This window comes from Numenius arquata, chromosome 14, assembly GCF_964106895.1.
Source record: "Numenius arquata chromosome 14, bNumArq3.hap1.1, whole genome shotgun sequence".
Classification (NCBI taxonomy): Eukaryota; Metazoa; Chordata; class Aves; order Charadriiformes; family Scolopacidae; genus Numenius; species Numenius arquata.
Genome location: NC_133589.1, coordinates 10,582,414 through 10,599,547, shown reverse-complemented (window position 1 = coordinate 10,599,547; position 17,134 = coordinate 10,582,414). Strand labels below are relative to the sequence as shown.

General features: G+C 40.9%; 1 protein-coding gene across 1 annotated transcript in view; it reads left to right on the top strand.

Moving 5' to 3' along the window:
* Positions 1-1,023: 1,023 nt before the first annotated feature.
* The window catches only part of BMERB1 (bMERB domain containing 1), a 54,448-nt gene continuing 38,337 nt past the window's right edge, over positions 1,024-17,134 (top strand). Inside the window, exon 1 of the mRNA XM_074158561.1 lies at positions 1,024-1,233. Coding sequence (XP_074014662.1) covers positions 1,128-1,233 — 106 coding nt within the window. The 5' untranslated portion in view covers positions 1,024-1,127. The remainder of the gene's footprint in view (positions 1,234-17,134) is intronic.

The window sequence follows — 17,134 nt, the reverse complement described above, 5'->3', positions numbered from 1 at the left end:
AGGGCAAAGCAAAGTTTGTAGGCAAAGGTACGTGACAAACAAAGATTTGGTGCACCCAGTCCGTGTTCAGCATTAGCAGCACCCCATGACTCTTCATAAATCAGGAAAGGAGGGCTAAAACCCTGATTTGCTGTGGGGCATTGGACAACCTGCGTAAGTCCTGCTTCATTGTCTTTGAGTCAGAAATGATATCACACACAGTAAAGTGCAGTGGGATTTCACTAGGAAAAGTACTCTCCATCTGTAAAATGCTATTCAGGGATTTTATCCATATAACCTTCCCTACAATAAAAGAAAAAATTAATAACGGCAATAATTATCACCACGCTTGTGCTTCCTGCATAGTCATTTCCTTCTCTTCTAATCCCAGCAGGCTGAGGATGTAAGCAGCAAAAATGAATGCTTATGAAAAATGCTTATGAAAAATACATATAGTTATGAGAAATACAAAATCCCATGATTTGCTTGGGTGCTGCCTTGGCTTTTGCTAACACGATGCTGGAACGAGTGCTATGCCATTCAGTGCAGGACTTCCAGGAAAGCCAAAGGCTGCTGCACAGCAACCTGAGATGTGTCAGACTGCAACAGCTAGAAGTGGCTGTGGATTTCACCATTATCCCCCAGCTGCTCAGGCCAGAAGATGCGCTGAGCGCTGCACTAGCCACAAGAAGGACAGTCCTCCCGTCCCCTCACTTGCCCGAGTCGCTTCGGCTGTGCAATGGGAGCGCCCACCGCAGGTGCAGGGACGGGCAGACACAAAACCAGCTAGCCGGGAGCTCTGAGCTGCATGGCAACATCCTTGTGGAGGTCAGTCTGCCCATCCAAGCGGGAGGGAGGGAGGGAACCAACCCGCCCCGGAGGGCCCGGCGGGCGGGGCGTGTGTGCAGCATGTACCGGGTGACGGCCCCCCACGGGGGGTTACGGCTCGCATTGTTTCCCTACCTCCCCCCGCCCCAACCCTGCACTGAGCATGTGCGCAGCGCCCCTTCCTCCCCCCACTCCGCCCTCGGGCCCCCGCTCCGCGCAGAGGAGCGGTGAGCTCCGCGTCGTCTCCGCGGCAGTCGGGCCGCAGCCCCGCTGACATGGAGTGAGCTGCGGAGCTCCGCGCCGCCCGGCCCGGCCCGGCCATGGAGCTGAGGAGGTCCATCTCGGCCAGCGCGGAGGCCGAGAGACCGATGAGGCGCTACGGGGCAGTGGAGGAGACGGAGTGGAAGGCGGAGGCGCTGGGGCGAAGTGAGTGGGGGACGCGGGTCCGAGTGGCCAAGGCAGCCGCGAGCGGCGGGGGGCGGCCGGTGCGGCGCGGCGGTGCGGTCTTCCCGGCCCCGCGTCCGGCGGCGAGCGCACGGCGGGGGCTCCTGTTGGCAGGGGGAAAGCCGCCTTGGGCTTCTCGGGGAGGAAGGTTTGTGTGACCATTTTGCCCTCTGAGGCTGGTGCTTCCCGAGGGGGCTGTGGGGGAGACAAATAGCTTTTCCCTGTGGAGGGAGAGAGAAGCGAAGGGCTGGAGCGGTGCTGGTGCAGCTCCGGGCACTTCAGTGTCTTCTTGCCAAATGGGTTGCTCGCTCCGCAAATTTTGCAGAGGCAAAGTGAAACAATGGGAGGGTGGCTGAGGAAGGATGATTGGGACGTTAACTCTCCCTCGTTGTTAATTAGGTGGGATTTAACATATAGCTTTTCATAAATATCGGTAGCCTTTAACGTGCTTCACATCTGAAAGGCACAGATGACGACCTCGTTATTCCCTCTAGTTATCTCGGGCAGAGAGTACGGGAATGTGAACACTTGGTTCACTTCTTCAACGGTTGCACTGTGTTTATGAGCTCAACAAATGCTCTGTGGTGGAAGAGCCTTCTTGAAATCATAATTTTCCAGAAAGCAACAATTGACATAACCTTTCCAAAGTGCCAATGGAAAGAGTAGTTAAAAAGATAAGTAGCTGTCAGTTCAAGTTATTGCGGGGACCTTGTCTTCTCTAAGATATTAGTTACTATTCCTTTATTGGCAGAACTATCTTCCTTACAACTTACTAAGCCTGTAAACCCCTTTTAATTTTCCAGGTAACCACTGAGGCAAGAAGTCTTGAAAAGACTGTCACCAAAGTTCTGTACTAGTATAAAGAAAAATATTTTCTGAGTTTCACCCAATGTTTGATTACGCCACAGGAAAAAAAAAGCTTGGTGTGTATTTGTTGTGACACCTTTATCTTGGCTGATACTGAGGTTGCTGATACTCTTGATTCACTATCCTATCTTTTGATGCGCATCACGAAGTCTCACCTGGATGCCTTTTAACATCCCATGGCTTTACAGCACCCCGGTGGCAGATTTTAGCCAGCGCTTTCGCTGTGTTTAGACTTTTCAGATACTGCTGTGTTCTGGAACCATACTTCCACCTCTGGCTTCAGTTTTTCATGTTATTGTCTACCATATGCTGATGACAGGGGTGTAGCTCTCCCACTCTGATGCTTGTTGCAGCGTTGGGTTTGTTGCAGTGCCTGGCATAGGTTCAGGACTGAGTAACTCCACACTTTCTAAAATGGAATTGAAGACTGCGATCACTGTTGACTGAGTTGGTTGACTCAGAGACATGCAAGAGTTTTGCAGGTTTTCTGGCATGGTATAGACATATCCTTTTCTTGTTCTGATAAAAATGTCTGGTTTTGTTCCAGAGCTCTGGAGCCGAGTGCAGTGCACCACTTGTAATAATAACTGGTAGCTTGCAGTGACCAAAGGGTTATGTCTTGCAAGCTTTGGGCAAAAGATCATGTGTTTAGCAGATGACAACATGGAGGCTGAGTAGGAAACCTGATCTGCTCAAAAATATGTGCTCAGCATTGAGCTTCCACCCAAATCACAGCTTGATTGGGTACCAGAGTGGGCTGTTGGCAGGACTAGAACCAAATATCCAGGTGTCTGCAGCCTGGCTCTGCTGCTGAACTGCCCGTCTACACACTAGATTCTCTTAAATGAGAATATTTCCCTGTGTGTAACAATTTAGATATAGAATAGGAAGTAATCTAGAGGCCATAGTCTGTTCTTTGAAAAGTAGAAAATTATTATATTAAGACTTCGCTATTTGAATAATTGATCTGTTTGCTCATAGGCTTCAACTTTTTTTTTTTTTAAATACTGTAGAAAATGCTATTTATGGTAGCTGTTTTAGATGATCTTTCTTATTTTAATACGAACCTTTACTTCTAGTCACACTTTTGCATTGATTAAAAATCAATAGATCTTACTATTTACTTTAATGCTTTCTTACAGTATTGGTCCTAAATGGCATGGCACGGTGATGGTAGCCTCCAAAAGCTCTGGGAAGAAGCTGAAAAAGCATCATCCCCTTTTTTACTAATGTCAACAATTAGCCTTTGGTATTTGCATATCGTTTTAAATATGAAATGCTAAGTAATAGTCTTAACAAAAGCAGAAGCTTATTACTGCATATGCATCTGCCCTTTTTATTCTGATGATTACTTGTGTCTTAAATCAGGAGGTAGAACTTGCGTATCTGTACAACACCCTGCAGGATGGAGTGCCATTTCCTGCTCAGTGCCTTTTGATGTGAGTGTCATCATAGCACAAGAGAATGTACATCCTGATTATGTCCATTACAGAAAGAATGTCATGGAACTTAAGTAGTTTCTATTTAATTTGTTAAATGGAAAGAGAGCTCTGTGCTAACTTCTCTACCTGTGGCACAGAAAGCATTGCTGGTTATTGGTTATAACCAAAGACGAGTTACTTCATAGCAATGAAACATAACCTCATGCACATTTCTATTCTACAATGGCCTTTTTCAGCCAGATTATCAATGGAGTTAAGCTGGCTCACAGTACCTGGGGATCTGATGCCATGCAACCTGAGGGTGTAATGAGCTCCAGTGGGTTTGCATGCAAAATACAAAGCAGATTGTTTGAAGTTGTCTCTTTAACCAGACACTGAAGCCTTTCCCTTCACGCACAGGATGGAATTTCCAAGGAGTAGAGAACATTAAGAATGCTGGTTTACCATGTACAGAGCAACTCATGCATTTTCTAGTGCATGCATGTAAAACACAGGCTTAAAAATTGTCAGGCTTGTATAATAATAATGTGGTTGTGGCCTTATCAGTAAACGATCTTTACAATAAGGTCTTGGGGAGTCTGCTCTGAAGCAGAGCACTTAAGCATTTTGGTCAGTCCTCATTACCAAGTGCACAGCTTCATTTAGAATCATCTGTCTTGCTTTCTGCAGGGACTCGTAATGCCCCAATTAAATAACTGCATGCCACACCAGGGAAATAGCCACAAAGAAACAAAGCAGTTTTTCACCATCCTTTTGAATGTTGCACTTCTCGGATACATTTCTGCTGATCTTTTCCTTCCTCTTTCAGTTTGTATGAGGTCTGGACTAAATTAAAAATTCATGGTGAATGCCCCAGCTCCAGTCAGTGTAAGGAAGCAGAAATGCCAGAAAACAGATATGTTTTGATGCAATTTAGTGCACCATGAAATTTGCTTATTATTTTCATTTGAATGGTAACTCAGTATTGGATGTAAAATGCCACATTCCTATATTGCAGAGATCCACCTTTTCAACTGTTTTTGAATATGAAGTGGAGATTAGGGGAAAGGGGTCCTATTACAGGCCAGCACTGAAGAGGAAGCTGGAGATTCCCAACATAAGACTCAGTAGTCACATGAAACCTCCGTAGCCAACTTTAATTGCTCTCTGAATGTTGTATCACAGATTATGTTCAGGCAAGGCCCTGTGAGGTGGCAGGGTGCTCCAGAGCAGCACCAGTGCAGTGATTTTATCAGATAGCTCTGATTTGTTCCAACAGCAGAAAGATAGTACTGTTCCCAGGTTCACAGAGATCCTGGACTGACACCTGTGAAAGCTTATTTCACCATATTCAGCTAGTTTATCTTGAAAACCTTTCTAAGCTTGTTAGTCAGAGATTCTTGTATGTATTTATATGCTCTGATGCTGAGCACTGGGAGTAGTTCAAACACTGAAAATATGCACTATTTAATATTTTGCATTTGCATTTCTTGGCAGCATGGAAAGGTAGATGGCTGGTTCAAGACCAGTTTGTTTTAGACACGTCTTTAGGGGCATCTCTTTACACTCTATCCACTCCTTAACATAGAGGGCAACACCTCTGCCCCTCCTTCCTTGCCTGTCAGGAGTTGTCAGCATGAGGGAAGGCTCATGAGTTGGGACTGACGAGGGGCTGAAGTTTACTCTGCACCGCCCACAGTTAAATCCAAACCTGCATCAATTACAGCTGTTTCTATCATCTGGTAGTTAAATATTTAAAGACACACCTTTGGGCCTTCTTCCGTAATACCCCATATATTGCACAAACATCCACAAATCCACTTCAGTGCTTTGCATAAAAACTCTCCATTACTGTAACACCTCTCCAGTCAGTCAGGAATGCACTACGACCACTGCCTATGCTCTTGTGATACTGTCCCCCAGTTTCATCATATCTCCATTCTGATTTAAAAAATAAAAAAAGACATTTCACAGGCACAAACTGAATTTATATACCCCAACTACCACTGCTGTTCTTCACAGTGATGCCCTTGTGTTACTGTAAATTCCCCATAATTGTTAATTGTATCTATTATGGGTGATAAACCAGACAAAACAGATTAGGCTTATCCAGACCATCTATTAAGATAGGTGGGAAAGAAACTAACTGAAGGATATACACAATTACATTTCTTTTTATAGAAGCAGCAAGTCTGCTGGCTTTATGAAGGTCGGAAGACAGGCTTCAAAGAGAGAATGTAATTAATATTCTTTCCATGTCTCCATTTGAAAAAAAAACAACTGTGTAAAAATTTTTAAAAGAGTGACCAAGAAATTAAAATGTGACAATAAAACACTAACAGTGAACCCCACACCTTTTTTGAAAATATTTGACAAAAAGCTGTAATCAACAAAGACAACTGATTCAAAGGATGATGCCAGTACTAGTTCTTTTCCTTGTTCATAATTATTAATGCTAATATATTTATATTGCAGTTCAAGAGGATAAGCAGCCTGTGTCTGATCTGTGAAACCCAAGCAGAACTCCCACAGAGAAAATCAGAGAAGATTTCTAGAAAGGATTGAGGCTGTTTTCTACAACACAGTTGTAAAACTCACCTGCTTCAATGGCAGTCGGGTAGCTCTAAAATTCTCCTACGCAGCTTAGTGTTTCTAAAAGTCACTGGTGATTTTGGCTAACAGTATGCACATACAATCTATCTGCATTTTCATTGCTTATCCACTTTTACATGTACTACATCTTGATCCTTCTCCTTCTGCAAAATATTTCTTAAATACAGAACCTACCACTTAATAATCTCCACTAGGTCATTCCTGCACCACCTGTAACTCATAAAGGGTGTATCTTGGATTTTTTTACTTCACAAAGAGCCAGAATGATTTATAGAGTGAGACTAATCCAGTTTATACTACCTCTATATTGTCTCATCTTTGTAATTCCTCCTTCTACAGCTGGGTGCTCCAGGTAGCTGCTGAGACAGAGTAAGAAGGAAAAGGTAAAATGGAAATATTTCAGTGCCTCAGAGTGCATTCCTACCAAAATATTGTTCAACAATGGGAGGAACTGTTTGTCTCCCAAGTCTACAGAATTCTGTAGCATAGAAATATACTTTCTTATCTGGTGACAGAAATAAAATCAGTTAATGGGATACCCTTGCCCCCATAGACTCCCTATCATTTTTCATGAGTTTTGCCTTTCCTTCTCTTTTCTATCTAGCTATGGGCTATGTCCAAGGTTTCTCAACAAAAAGTGCAGCTAATTTACTCCCTAACTTGTCCCATGGTTCTGAACATAATTGTCTCTGTACGATACTTTGTATCCTAAAAAGTCCAACTTGTCCCACAAAACACAGAGGAACGAGGAAAACAACAACCAAATCGATCCAATCTAAACAAAGCCAAAGGGGCTGAGTGTAGGAGGAGTCCAGTTAATTCTGGATAGGGGCTACCTTGCAAAAACCGTGTTGGTTATTATGCATCAGGATTTTACTGCTGCACATCTACTTGCATATGTCAGCAGACATTTCTCTCTGCTGAGATACTCTTAAATCAGAGGGCTAATGACTTCTAAAATCTCTGTGCCCAACTGGGTGTACCAAGCAGGAAATGAACGCTTAAGTGTAATGCAGTGTTTATATTTAAACCAGTGCCAACCAATAATGGTTGGAAAAGTTATAGATGAGGCTAAAGTGTCATATTTGGGACCGCTGCTCATTAATTTTCCCATTTCCTTTAAAGATATTTTACAGAAAAAAAATGCATTAGACCTGGAAAGTAGGACACTGAACTACACACATCATCCCTGCTGCTGATAGCCTGTGGGATTATGGACTCTGGGTGATTTTTTTGACTATGTTTGATAATTGATCCCTTAGTTGCATAGCATGTTTTCGTCGGAGTAACCACTTGTGAGAATGTGTGTGTCTGACTTGAGGGTGCGTTATCAAACAGGATTAAAAACTTACACAGGATTGGGCAAGTGCTGCAAAGTACTGTGTGACATGCATGAAGTTTATAGAGTTTTCTTGTAGTTACTGAGCACAAGAAAGGTTGGAACTCAGCGCTCTCTAATCCTGAATCCTGAGGAGCTTTTCCTCTGTAGCTATGTTCCATTTTCATACCAGTCTTACTTAGTAAAATATAGTCCTAGAGATTCAATAAGTAAGTAACGCTAATTTATTTCCATGAAAGATGTTCTGCTGTCTAACAAAAAAGGTACAGTATAAATGCATTCAAAATTCAAAGATAAAAAATGTATGCTTGGAGGGCAAACTATGAGAAATCAGCAGGAGCACTCTTGGATAATTATGTTAGCTACCCTTCAGGATTAGCAGTGAAACATTAATTGTCAACATTTTGTCAGTTCATAAAGGGCAAAGTATTTGACAAAATAGTTCTAAGGGAATTTGTCATTAAATGAGGATGAATGATTTTCAGTGAGACAAGCCGTTAATTGCAAAATCCTAATGATTTCAAACACTACCAACATGCAAGAGGTAATTTTTTTATTGTAAGAATATCAGCAGTGTTTAAACATCTTTTTGTTGCCCTGAATCCTTCCCCCACCCAAACCTTAGCTGATTAGGGATATAAGAGGTTTTGTACAGATGCATTTGTTTTTTTAATATACTGATAAGTTCAGAACAAAAGATTCTCATTTTAAAGTAGTTTAATGGTTTTGTTCATCTCTTCGAGAAAACAATTCCAAAACCAGAAAAGGAATCAACAGTCAGTTCTACCACTAACACCCTTCCACTACATTAGGCCAAAGTAAGTTTTAGAATAATGGTATTGAAGCCATATGAGAAGACAGTGACCTGACCTCCCTGGGAAATGACAGAGAAGCCTGACTGACACTTTCTTAGTTACAAATATGAAGTGCAGTCCTGACTTCATTGACATGAATGGAAATTTTCTTACTGATTTCAGTAGAAGCAAAACTTGGCTCTATGTGTTTGTCTCCTGGAGCCCTGTTCACCTTGATTCTCTTTAGAAAACTCTGGTGAGGGAATCTGGAGGCTGTGTCAGTTCCATGAGGATTCCCTTGGGGATCTGTGTTAGGTTGCCCTGTGAGCTTGGTCTCTCTGCCCTCACTTCTCACTGGGCATGTCCTGCAGAGCACTGGCAGGGGTAATGTCATTTCAATCTTCTTGTCTCTGAGCAGTGAATCATTAGCTAATACATTGGAGCCCCTACAATGAGTGGCTGTTCCTCAAGCTATCCTGTTTCACAGGAGAAGAGGAAGTTATAAAAATTCCGTTATGCGTTTGTGCCCCAGCTCTCCTTATCCAATCTGTAGTTTCTCTCCACTCGTCTTCTACCATGGATTTCCGTACAACTTCCTCTGGGCACTGTGCCTGGGACGGGACTGAAGTTACTGCAGTTTCACAGACTCCGAGACAGAGACATTTTCCTTCAGGCTGATACTTGTCTGTAGCACAGCCAGAGTATGTGGGATGTGATAGCAAAGGGCACAGCCATGGAGTTTTGAAAGCCAGTAAAATCAAGATCCATTTGTCTTTGCCTTCGTAAGGTGTGAAACATCCTGCGATTACAGAATTTCTTTCTCTCATACAAAGAGAAGGTGACAGCCAGCTATCTGTTTGTCTCAGTGATACAGATTAAGACTTTGCCAAACTGCCTTCATTTCCTCACCTCTGAGACCTCCAGGGAGGCAGTCAGCTCAGCCTCACATCACCCCAGTGCCAGCTGTGAGGAGGAAAATACTAGTATATTTAAAGAAAACTGAATCAAAATTAAGTATGCAAAAGCAATTAACTTGGTGAAAGCAGAAGTTGCTAGAGAATGACTCCAGCTCTACAGATGAGAAAGGCAAGTGCAAAACAGATTTGTTTGCCAACTGTCACCATTATTTTGTGTTGGAAGCGTTGGAGCCCTGTGCTGTTCCACCTGAGCACACACTGAGACAGAACCAACTGGTATTGCCTCAACTGACTCTGGCAATTTCATCTTTAAGGAAGGGCACAGCTTTCACCTCTGGCTCCATGGAGGCCTCGTACCTTGGAGAACAAGATCCCAGTATGATTCTCTGCTGCCTGGGCTTCCACTTTGTTATCAGACTTCAACATTCTACGCCCATGGCCTTAGGAATTGCAACATCCATCCCCCTGAGAAATGACTAGTCTTTTCTCCTATGAAATGTGAAACACCTTTTTTCTTGGCTTCTGAGGAGCATCTTCTCAATATTTAATTACTTGCTGGAGTGGGAATCTGTTATGTGAGCTATTTTCTTTACTGTCTGAAGCAATTCTCCATACCAGTATCACTTTGGCCTTTACTGGGTTGGACTTGTATGTTTGTAATATTTAGCCAATGGTTTTAAGGTTGCCTAAATTATCTACCAGCTTCTGGGAAGATGTTTAGAGCATTTTTAGAAAACTGTGTTATTGGAGAATCAGATCACAGAGCAGGGAAAGACTAACAAGCTTTCTGGTATGGATCAGATAATTTCAAACGAGAATATTGTAAAGGTGTGAAACTTAAAAATGTCAGTGGCCATTTTACTATTATTTCACTCACATCGTATACAGGCCTCTTTATCCATTGATACTTATAGGAGAAACCATAAAGCCATATATTCCCAAAGAGGTTTTGCAAGACTTTTTGAGACTGAACATTTTGTTGACTTCTTTTTTCTGAGACAAAAAAATTAATGAAGATAGAAAAAGTCTTTTAAAAATAACAAACTAAATAAGCTTTAAAAAAATGAACATTAGCTGTAGCTGGCACTATTACAGAATGTGAAACTTAAATGCTGAAGCTTTGTGTTAGTATTACAGGATCAGAATATGACTCTAGTGAGGAACAAAAAAGAGCAGCATAGGCTGTTTCCTCTGGCCACTGAGCAAAATGACAGAAGTAAATTAACAAGTAGTGTGTGCTTCTTAATAGTGCTTTTTAATTTTCCATTACATAAGATGAATTGAAGAAGCACGAATTGCTTTTCTTGGAGCGTAGCTTAAACCCAGTCTTGCTCCAGATGGGAATGTGCATGGATTTCAGTAGGAGCTCCACACTAGGGAAGGTACCTACTACAGAAAAGAACTGTACCGGTTTCTATTTACAGCTTTCTCATAGTGCTGAATCTCATGCAGGGCTGGGCACAGAAACCCCCTTCCTGAGCCTTCCTGACTTCTGGCTGTCTTCCTGAGCCAGACTAAAATAGCTTCTTGCAGATAGAGGTCTAACCCAGTGCCACTGAAGAAACCTGTATTTGAAGGCTTTTGGGTCAGACCTTCAAAGGCATTTTTCCATCATTTTTCGTGTCTCATTTTGGATCCATTTTCTCATAGGAACAGCTGTCAAATTATATACGCTGTGCAAACTCTCCCACCAGGCTGCATATAGCTGCATATTATCCCCATTCTCTGGGATATATAGCTGCATATTATCCCCATTCTCTGAAGGACAAACTGCTGTTTAAAGTGCACAAGGTTGTATTTTCAATTCATAACATGATGGGAAAAGGTGAAAAGAATATGCAAATTATCAATGGTAACTACATTGTCAGCATCACGATTTATTTGAATGTAAACCAAGTTTTCGTTTCACACATTTACTTTGAAAAATAAAATATTATTTTAAGGAGTCAGTCCATTAATCTGTCCTGTTCCTCCCTACCCCACGGTGTGAAGGCATTAAAGAAGAGATTTTGAGAGCTAAGTACTTTAGGTACTAGCAACTCCTGTCTCTTTTGCACTAGCTTTTCGATAATCAGAGGGATACTGGAAAAGACGGCCCCTGTTCTCACAAATTAGACCTTTAGAAATAGGTAACTGATGCAGTTTGATTTCTGGATTCTTTTTCTGTGTCTCAGAGACCCTGAAGGTCACTAGAGAGAGGACGAAGGGACTGCTGCTTGTGTTGTGAGAAGCATTGAGGTACCTGGAGGCAGTCAGTGACCAGCATGGTCCTTTTTATTTCTGTATTTATTAAGTGAACAAAGTATTCAATGAAGACATAACAATGGTACTAGGATAATAATTGGGGGAGGAGGGGAATATTAAGGCCTATTTCAACGCTTGGCTACATTTTATGGAATTATTTCCATATACTGCCATAGGGTTCTGATGAAGCCGGGTGCCAGAGCTCTTGTACTGACTCCAGCAACGTTTTCCACTACATTCAGTTCTTGTCTTTGATATACAGACCCGGTGTGCTAGAGTTAATGACTGAGCTTAATTCATCCACTCTCCTTGATTCCTCCTCTTTTTACTGCAGCTCTCTTTGCCTCATCTCCTAAGTATGTTCATTCAAAGAAAAAAAAACCCCAAACAAACAGCTATGACTCAAACGACAGCACTCCTACTCTCGGGTTTGTATATGCAAAACTGCAGTGATTTGAGGACTGGACAGACCACACCTAATGCATACAAAGCACTCTGAACTTTTGTAGTCCAAGTCGTGTCTGCTCAGCAGAGGTAGAATGCAAGGATGCTGAAACTTCAGGCTAATTCCCTATCAAAAATAAAGAGCATGTACAAGAGCTCTTCCAACAGGAATCTTAGCCAGGCAAAACATTTTTTCAAGCATCTTTCTAGTTTTCTTTTGTTGCAGTGATTTCATAATTGCTGTTGTGAGTTTTTTTCTTCAGTAACTGTTAAGAAATTTTCCTGTTACCTTCTATGTAGAATAGCCTGGATATAAAATACCTAATTTCTTATAGTGAAGAAAATCATAGCACTTAATTTCATTGTTTTAAAATTATGTGGCTCGTCACAAGAGTAAATCTAATGTTACTATTTTCATGCTGGGAAGGTGCTACACCACTGTGTTGCAAGCAAGAAAAAACTGTCTCCTTCTGTGAGTACTCCACATATTTATTTGCACCAAAGAAATTTACACGTATTTACACCAAAGAAAACGTTGTCCTTGTAGCATGTTTTCATTCACTCTGCACAAGGGAGAAAAGACATTTCTTAGAAGTCAAATCATTTGCATGTTTATAAAGAGGCCATCCACTGCCCTTCACAGGAGTAAAATATACAAGGAGCAGGAAACAGAACCCCTTCTCCTAGAACCTCCTCTTAATAATTTTCCCAGGCTTCCTTATTCTGGAGTGCTAGGAAGGCAAAATATCCCAGCTAGAAACCATTTTGTATCTACTAGAACAGATGATCAGAATTCTCATCAGTTTCTAAGTACTATGGAAAGCGCTCTTCTACGAACAGTAGGGAGGGGTTTCTGTTTGCTGTCCTAGAAGACTGGATAGCAATGACATTTCTGTGGGCAAAACCAGGGCATTATCAGATGTTGGTTAGGGTAAGATGGGAGTTTGCTGGTGAGTCAAATAAAGAAACAGGCAGCATGGGAAATGGTCATTTTGAAATGTATATCTTTCTAAATGGATCAATATTGCAAAGAGCTGAAAATTGTGCAAACAGATGGCAACACATGCAAATAAAATAGCATGAACTGTTTACAGCAATACTTGAGTATTAGTTTATACCCCAGTCTCCACCAACACAAATCAGGTCAGAGATTATAAATGTTGAAGAAAGACTGGTAAAAATGAGACTCATCACCAAAAGGCTTACTTAATCCAGGAGGTGATTAACTTTGCACAGTGACTTCCGAGGAAATAATTAGAAGAAACTTATCTATATTTTTTTTTAATAAATTCCCAGATAAATTTTAATATAATATAATAATATAAATTTTAATAAATTACAGAAATAAGTTATGTAAACAGAACTTTCCTGTAGAATTTACTTAAATCACAGTTCTGTAAGATTTATTATTAATCTGCTAATAGTGACATATATGAACCGTGGTCTGAGACAGGTTGTAGTGAGTGTTTTTTGTCTATTCGGACTATCTTGATAACACTTCCTGAATAGAGTCAGTATTATTTTCTTTGCTGGTTCCAAGAAGTTTTCATATAGGAACAGGGGAGATATAAACACCTAATGAAACAGGAAAATCTCATTTTAAAGCCAAAGAATTGAATAGGAAAGATTACCTGAGGGGGAAAGAGGAAGAAGAAAGGAAGCAATTTAGCTTAATTCATTTTTAAAAACAACAAATTTCATGCTAGTGGCATCCCAATATTTTACTGAATCACAAATCTGTTTCTAGCTCTTTTTGAGCTTATGTTTAAGTCATATAGGGAATTTCCACTTAAGAAACACAGGAGTCTGGTCTGTTGGTTTCGTGGTGGCTGATTCCCAGAGATGTGTATATGTCAAAGATCTAAACCTCAGGCTTTGTAACGTGGAGATGTACTGAGATCAGATTGTGGACTCAGATGAAAAAAACCTATTAGTTTTTCTAAGACCTCCCTCATAAAAAAGCTGGCTTCTCATATAAGACACCACCAACACTGCACCAAATATTTGTATCACACACACTGATTTTTGCAAAACCGGGAGAATTCTCTTTCATTTCCTGGTGCGAGGGGATGAGGTCACATATTACCTTGGTACTGAGAATTTCTCTGGGTAGCATTTTAAATGGGATGCATTCCCAGGCTGGGTATATAATTAAGAAAATCTTCTCTAAGGCTGTGATAATGTGATATAACTGTGATTGTGATAAGAAACATCTGTTTGTTCAAGAAAGTATGCGGCTCCTTTTTCATCCCAAAGCTGCTCAAATCTTGGCTCTAAGCTGCTTATGAATAAAGCAAACCAAATTAGGGACCTATATCTTCGCTAGAACAGGCAAGTGGGGAGGGGTGAGGAACTGGCACGGCCTAATTGGCTGCTGGAAAGATTTGGCAGGTGCAATTTGAAATGGAAAGCACAACAATTTACTACACACCTTCTCCTGAGCCAGGAGGAAGCAGGGAGCAGAGCTGGATGCAGAGTCCCTTGGCTGGTGCCCCTGTTCTCCAGCTCAGAGAAAACCAACCTCTGTACCAAAGCTACTTGCAACTCCTCATAATACCTATGAGCTGAGGCAGGCTGGACACTAGTAGGAATGACTTGTTATTCACAAACAAATGAGCTAAATCGCTGGGTTTTCTGCAAGCAGGACTTACGTGAGTGCTGAAACAACATCATGCAAGATCAGTTAATTTGTCTCATCTGCAGAGATTTACTTATTTATCTGTGTGTAAGGAGAAAGGAGAGAAACCAAAAGAACAGAATTTTAGGAGAAGCTTCTGGTTTTAGATCTACTGGGATATTGAGGGCACTCTTCAGCTTAGATCAATAGGAGGATCACTGATATGAAATACATGGTGGTACATCTAGAAAGAGCTGGAAAAATGCCATTGTATTATTTCAGTTACAGCAAGACAAATTAGGTTGCTTAGTTTCAGACTGACATGTCATGTGGTCTGGGGGAAATTGCTTTCTCACCTCACCTAAAGCCACCAGCCAAAGGTGTGTGAAAAATCCTGTTGTCAGAGCATCTGGCAACAAGGAACATGGTAGATACACGAACTGGAGTTTACTTAAAATTGGAAATAACAGTAGGAAGTCTGGAAAACATTCTTGCACAATTCAATTACTGTACTTTCTTAAGTCTGTCATAATTCTCTGCAGACCTAATTATACGGACAGCTATTCTTTAAATCCCACTCAAAACCACTTAATCCTTCTTTATACGCAACAGAAATGGCTGGATGAGATACCACAGGCTATTTTGCAAATGGACAGTATTAGTCTTGAAGAAAGTTTGTGGCTCAGTTCAGGCACTGAGGATGCTGGAAACTGAAGTCTCAGACAGTCACACCAATCATGATGATGATGATCCCCTTCCAGTGTGCTGTAATTGCTCAGATTTTCTGTATGTGAGCAAGTCCTTTTTCTACTCCATTAGTATATCTGAGACACCAGTAAAGATGCTCTGTGTTGTTAGATTTTTACATCTGATGTCTGATAGTCACTTGCAGACCAGCTTGCATGTGAAGGCGTGAGCTGTAGTGACCTTATCACAGCCACGATAGGAAAAAAAAAAGTTAAACCTGCCAAATGTAGAATCTGGATATTTGAAAACTGTCTCAACTCAGAGATGCAATTTATATTAAAATAAAGGACTCTGTTTCAGCTGAGTGGAGAATCACATGTGAATCCATGAATAATGTCTCTGGGGTTTCTTAATTCAATGGGACTTGAGTTTTAAAAGGATTTCATAAAGAGATATTAATTCCAAACTCCCTTTACTGTTTTCATGATTCTGTTTTCTGCATTTTTATGCATTTGCCCTCTAGCAGGCTGCAGAGATGTGTGCAACCTCATTATCATTGACTGTAATGGAAATTGGATGGGGCATGCAAATTGCCTAGACAGAGTCTTGGAATCAACTTCAAAGTAGCAAGGTTGAGCCCTATAATTGGAGTGTCAAAACCCCTTTGGGTTTTCAAGACCTAATCTGTGAGTGTCATTAAGGTAATTTATGTGAGTGGACATACTTCTGCATATCCTGAATTTATTTATATCAGAAGCACTTCCTGCAAATTTAAATCACATTAAAAAAAATCTGTATTTTTGACTTAATATTACGGCACAATGAAATCAGGCCTGGGGCTTTTATTTCATTGTTTACAGGAAGACTTTCAAAGGAAGTTATATTTATCTTATATTTTCAAAGACACATTTAATTCAATATTAAGTTCTAACTCCTTAGGCATTTATTGCTGTGAGTGCATGAAATTCCATTTCCTGATCTGTAAATATGGTTTGTATTAGCTTTTAAACTGCTGTCAGAGGGGGTACTACTGAGTAGAAGTCCTCCCTCTCCCTCTAAAACTGACTGTTTAGGGGACTATCCCAGGGTATTGTGAGTCATAGATCAAAGACATGATATAAAAATAGAGAAAGCGAGTAGAACTCTCAGTAGAAAAAAACCTACAAGTAAATCATAACGATAGCGCTATAAAGCAGCACCAAATCATATATAGATTTACAGCTAGAAAATAAATGATTCTAGCTACAGATAACTAGGTAGCAAATTGTCCTGTTGTACTGAGTCAGTTCCTTACGTAAGCAAACACCCTTAGATCCAGATGGAAGAATATGAAAGCAGAGAAGGTGCACTATCTTGAAGTGATAGTTTAATTTGATGGGATGGATCCTTAAGGCCTCATATGTGGAGAAAGAGTCTGTAATCTTTGTGTGGGCAATGCCTGACTGCAGAGGATGCTGGACCTCAAAAAGCTAAATCCTGCCTTAAAGAGTAAAGTCCCAGATAGTGGTCAAATTAATCTTTTCGGCTTCCTGAGTCCACCCTCCTGCAACTGCAGACAATCACACAATACCTGAGCTTATTCACAGGGCCTGTCTGTTTTTTCCCCACAAAGTGAGGACAGACTCTATAAAGATCCATATATTCTAATCTTATTTTAAAACAGCTTGGTTCCTTTCCTCCAATATCCTACTTGAAAGACTGCTTTAGAGTATTATTGTTTTATATAATCACTAGTTTCCAGTCGAATCTTATTCTTTACCTCTACTTAATTTTACACCAGCCATTGTCTTTTAACATAAACAATCCTTTCACCTGTCCTTGATCCTTTCCTCCGAGCTAATCAAAATCTCCATCTTCACAAGTAGATGAGTACCACAATTTTGACAGCATCAAAAGTCAGGAGAATGCTGAAATCTAAAAATTTAAGTGCAAGACAGAAC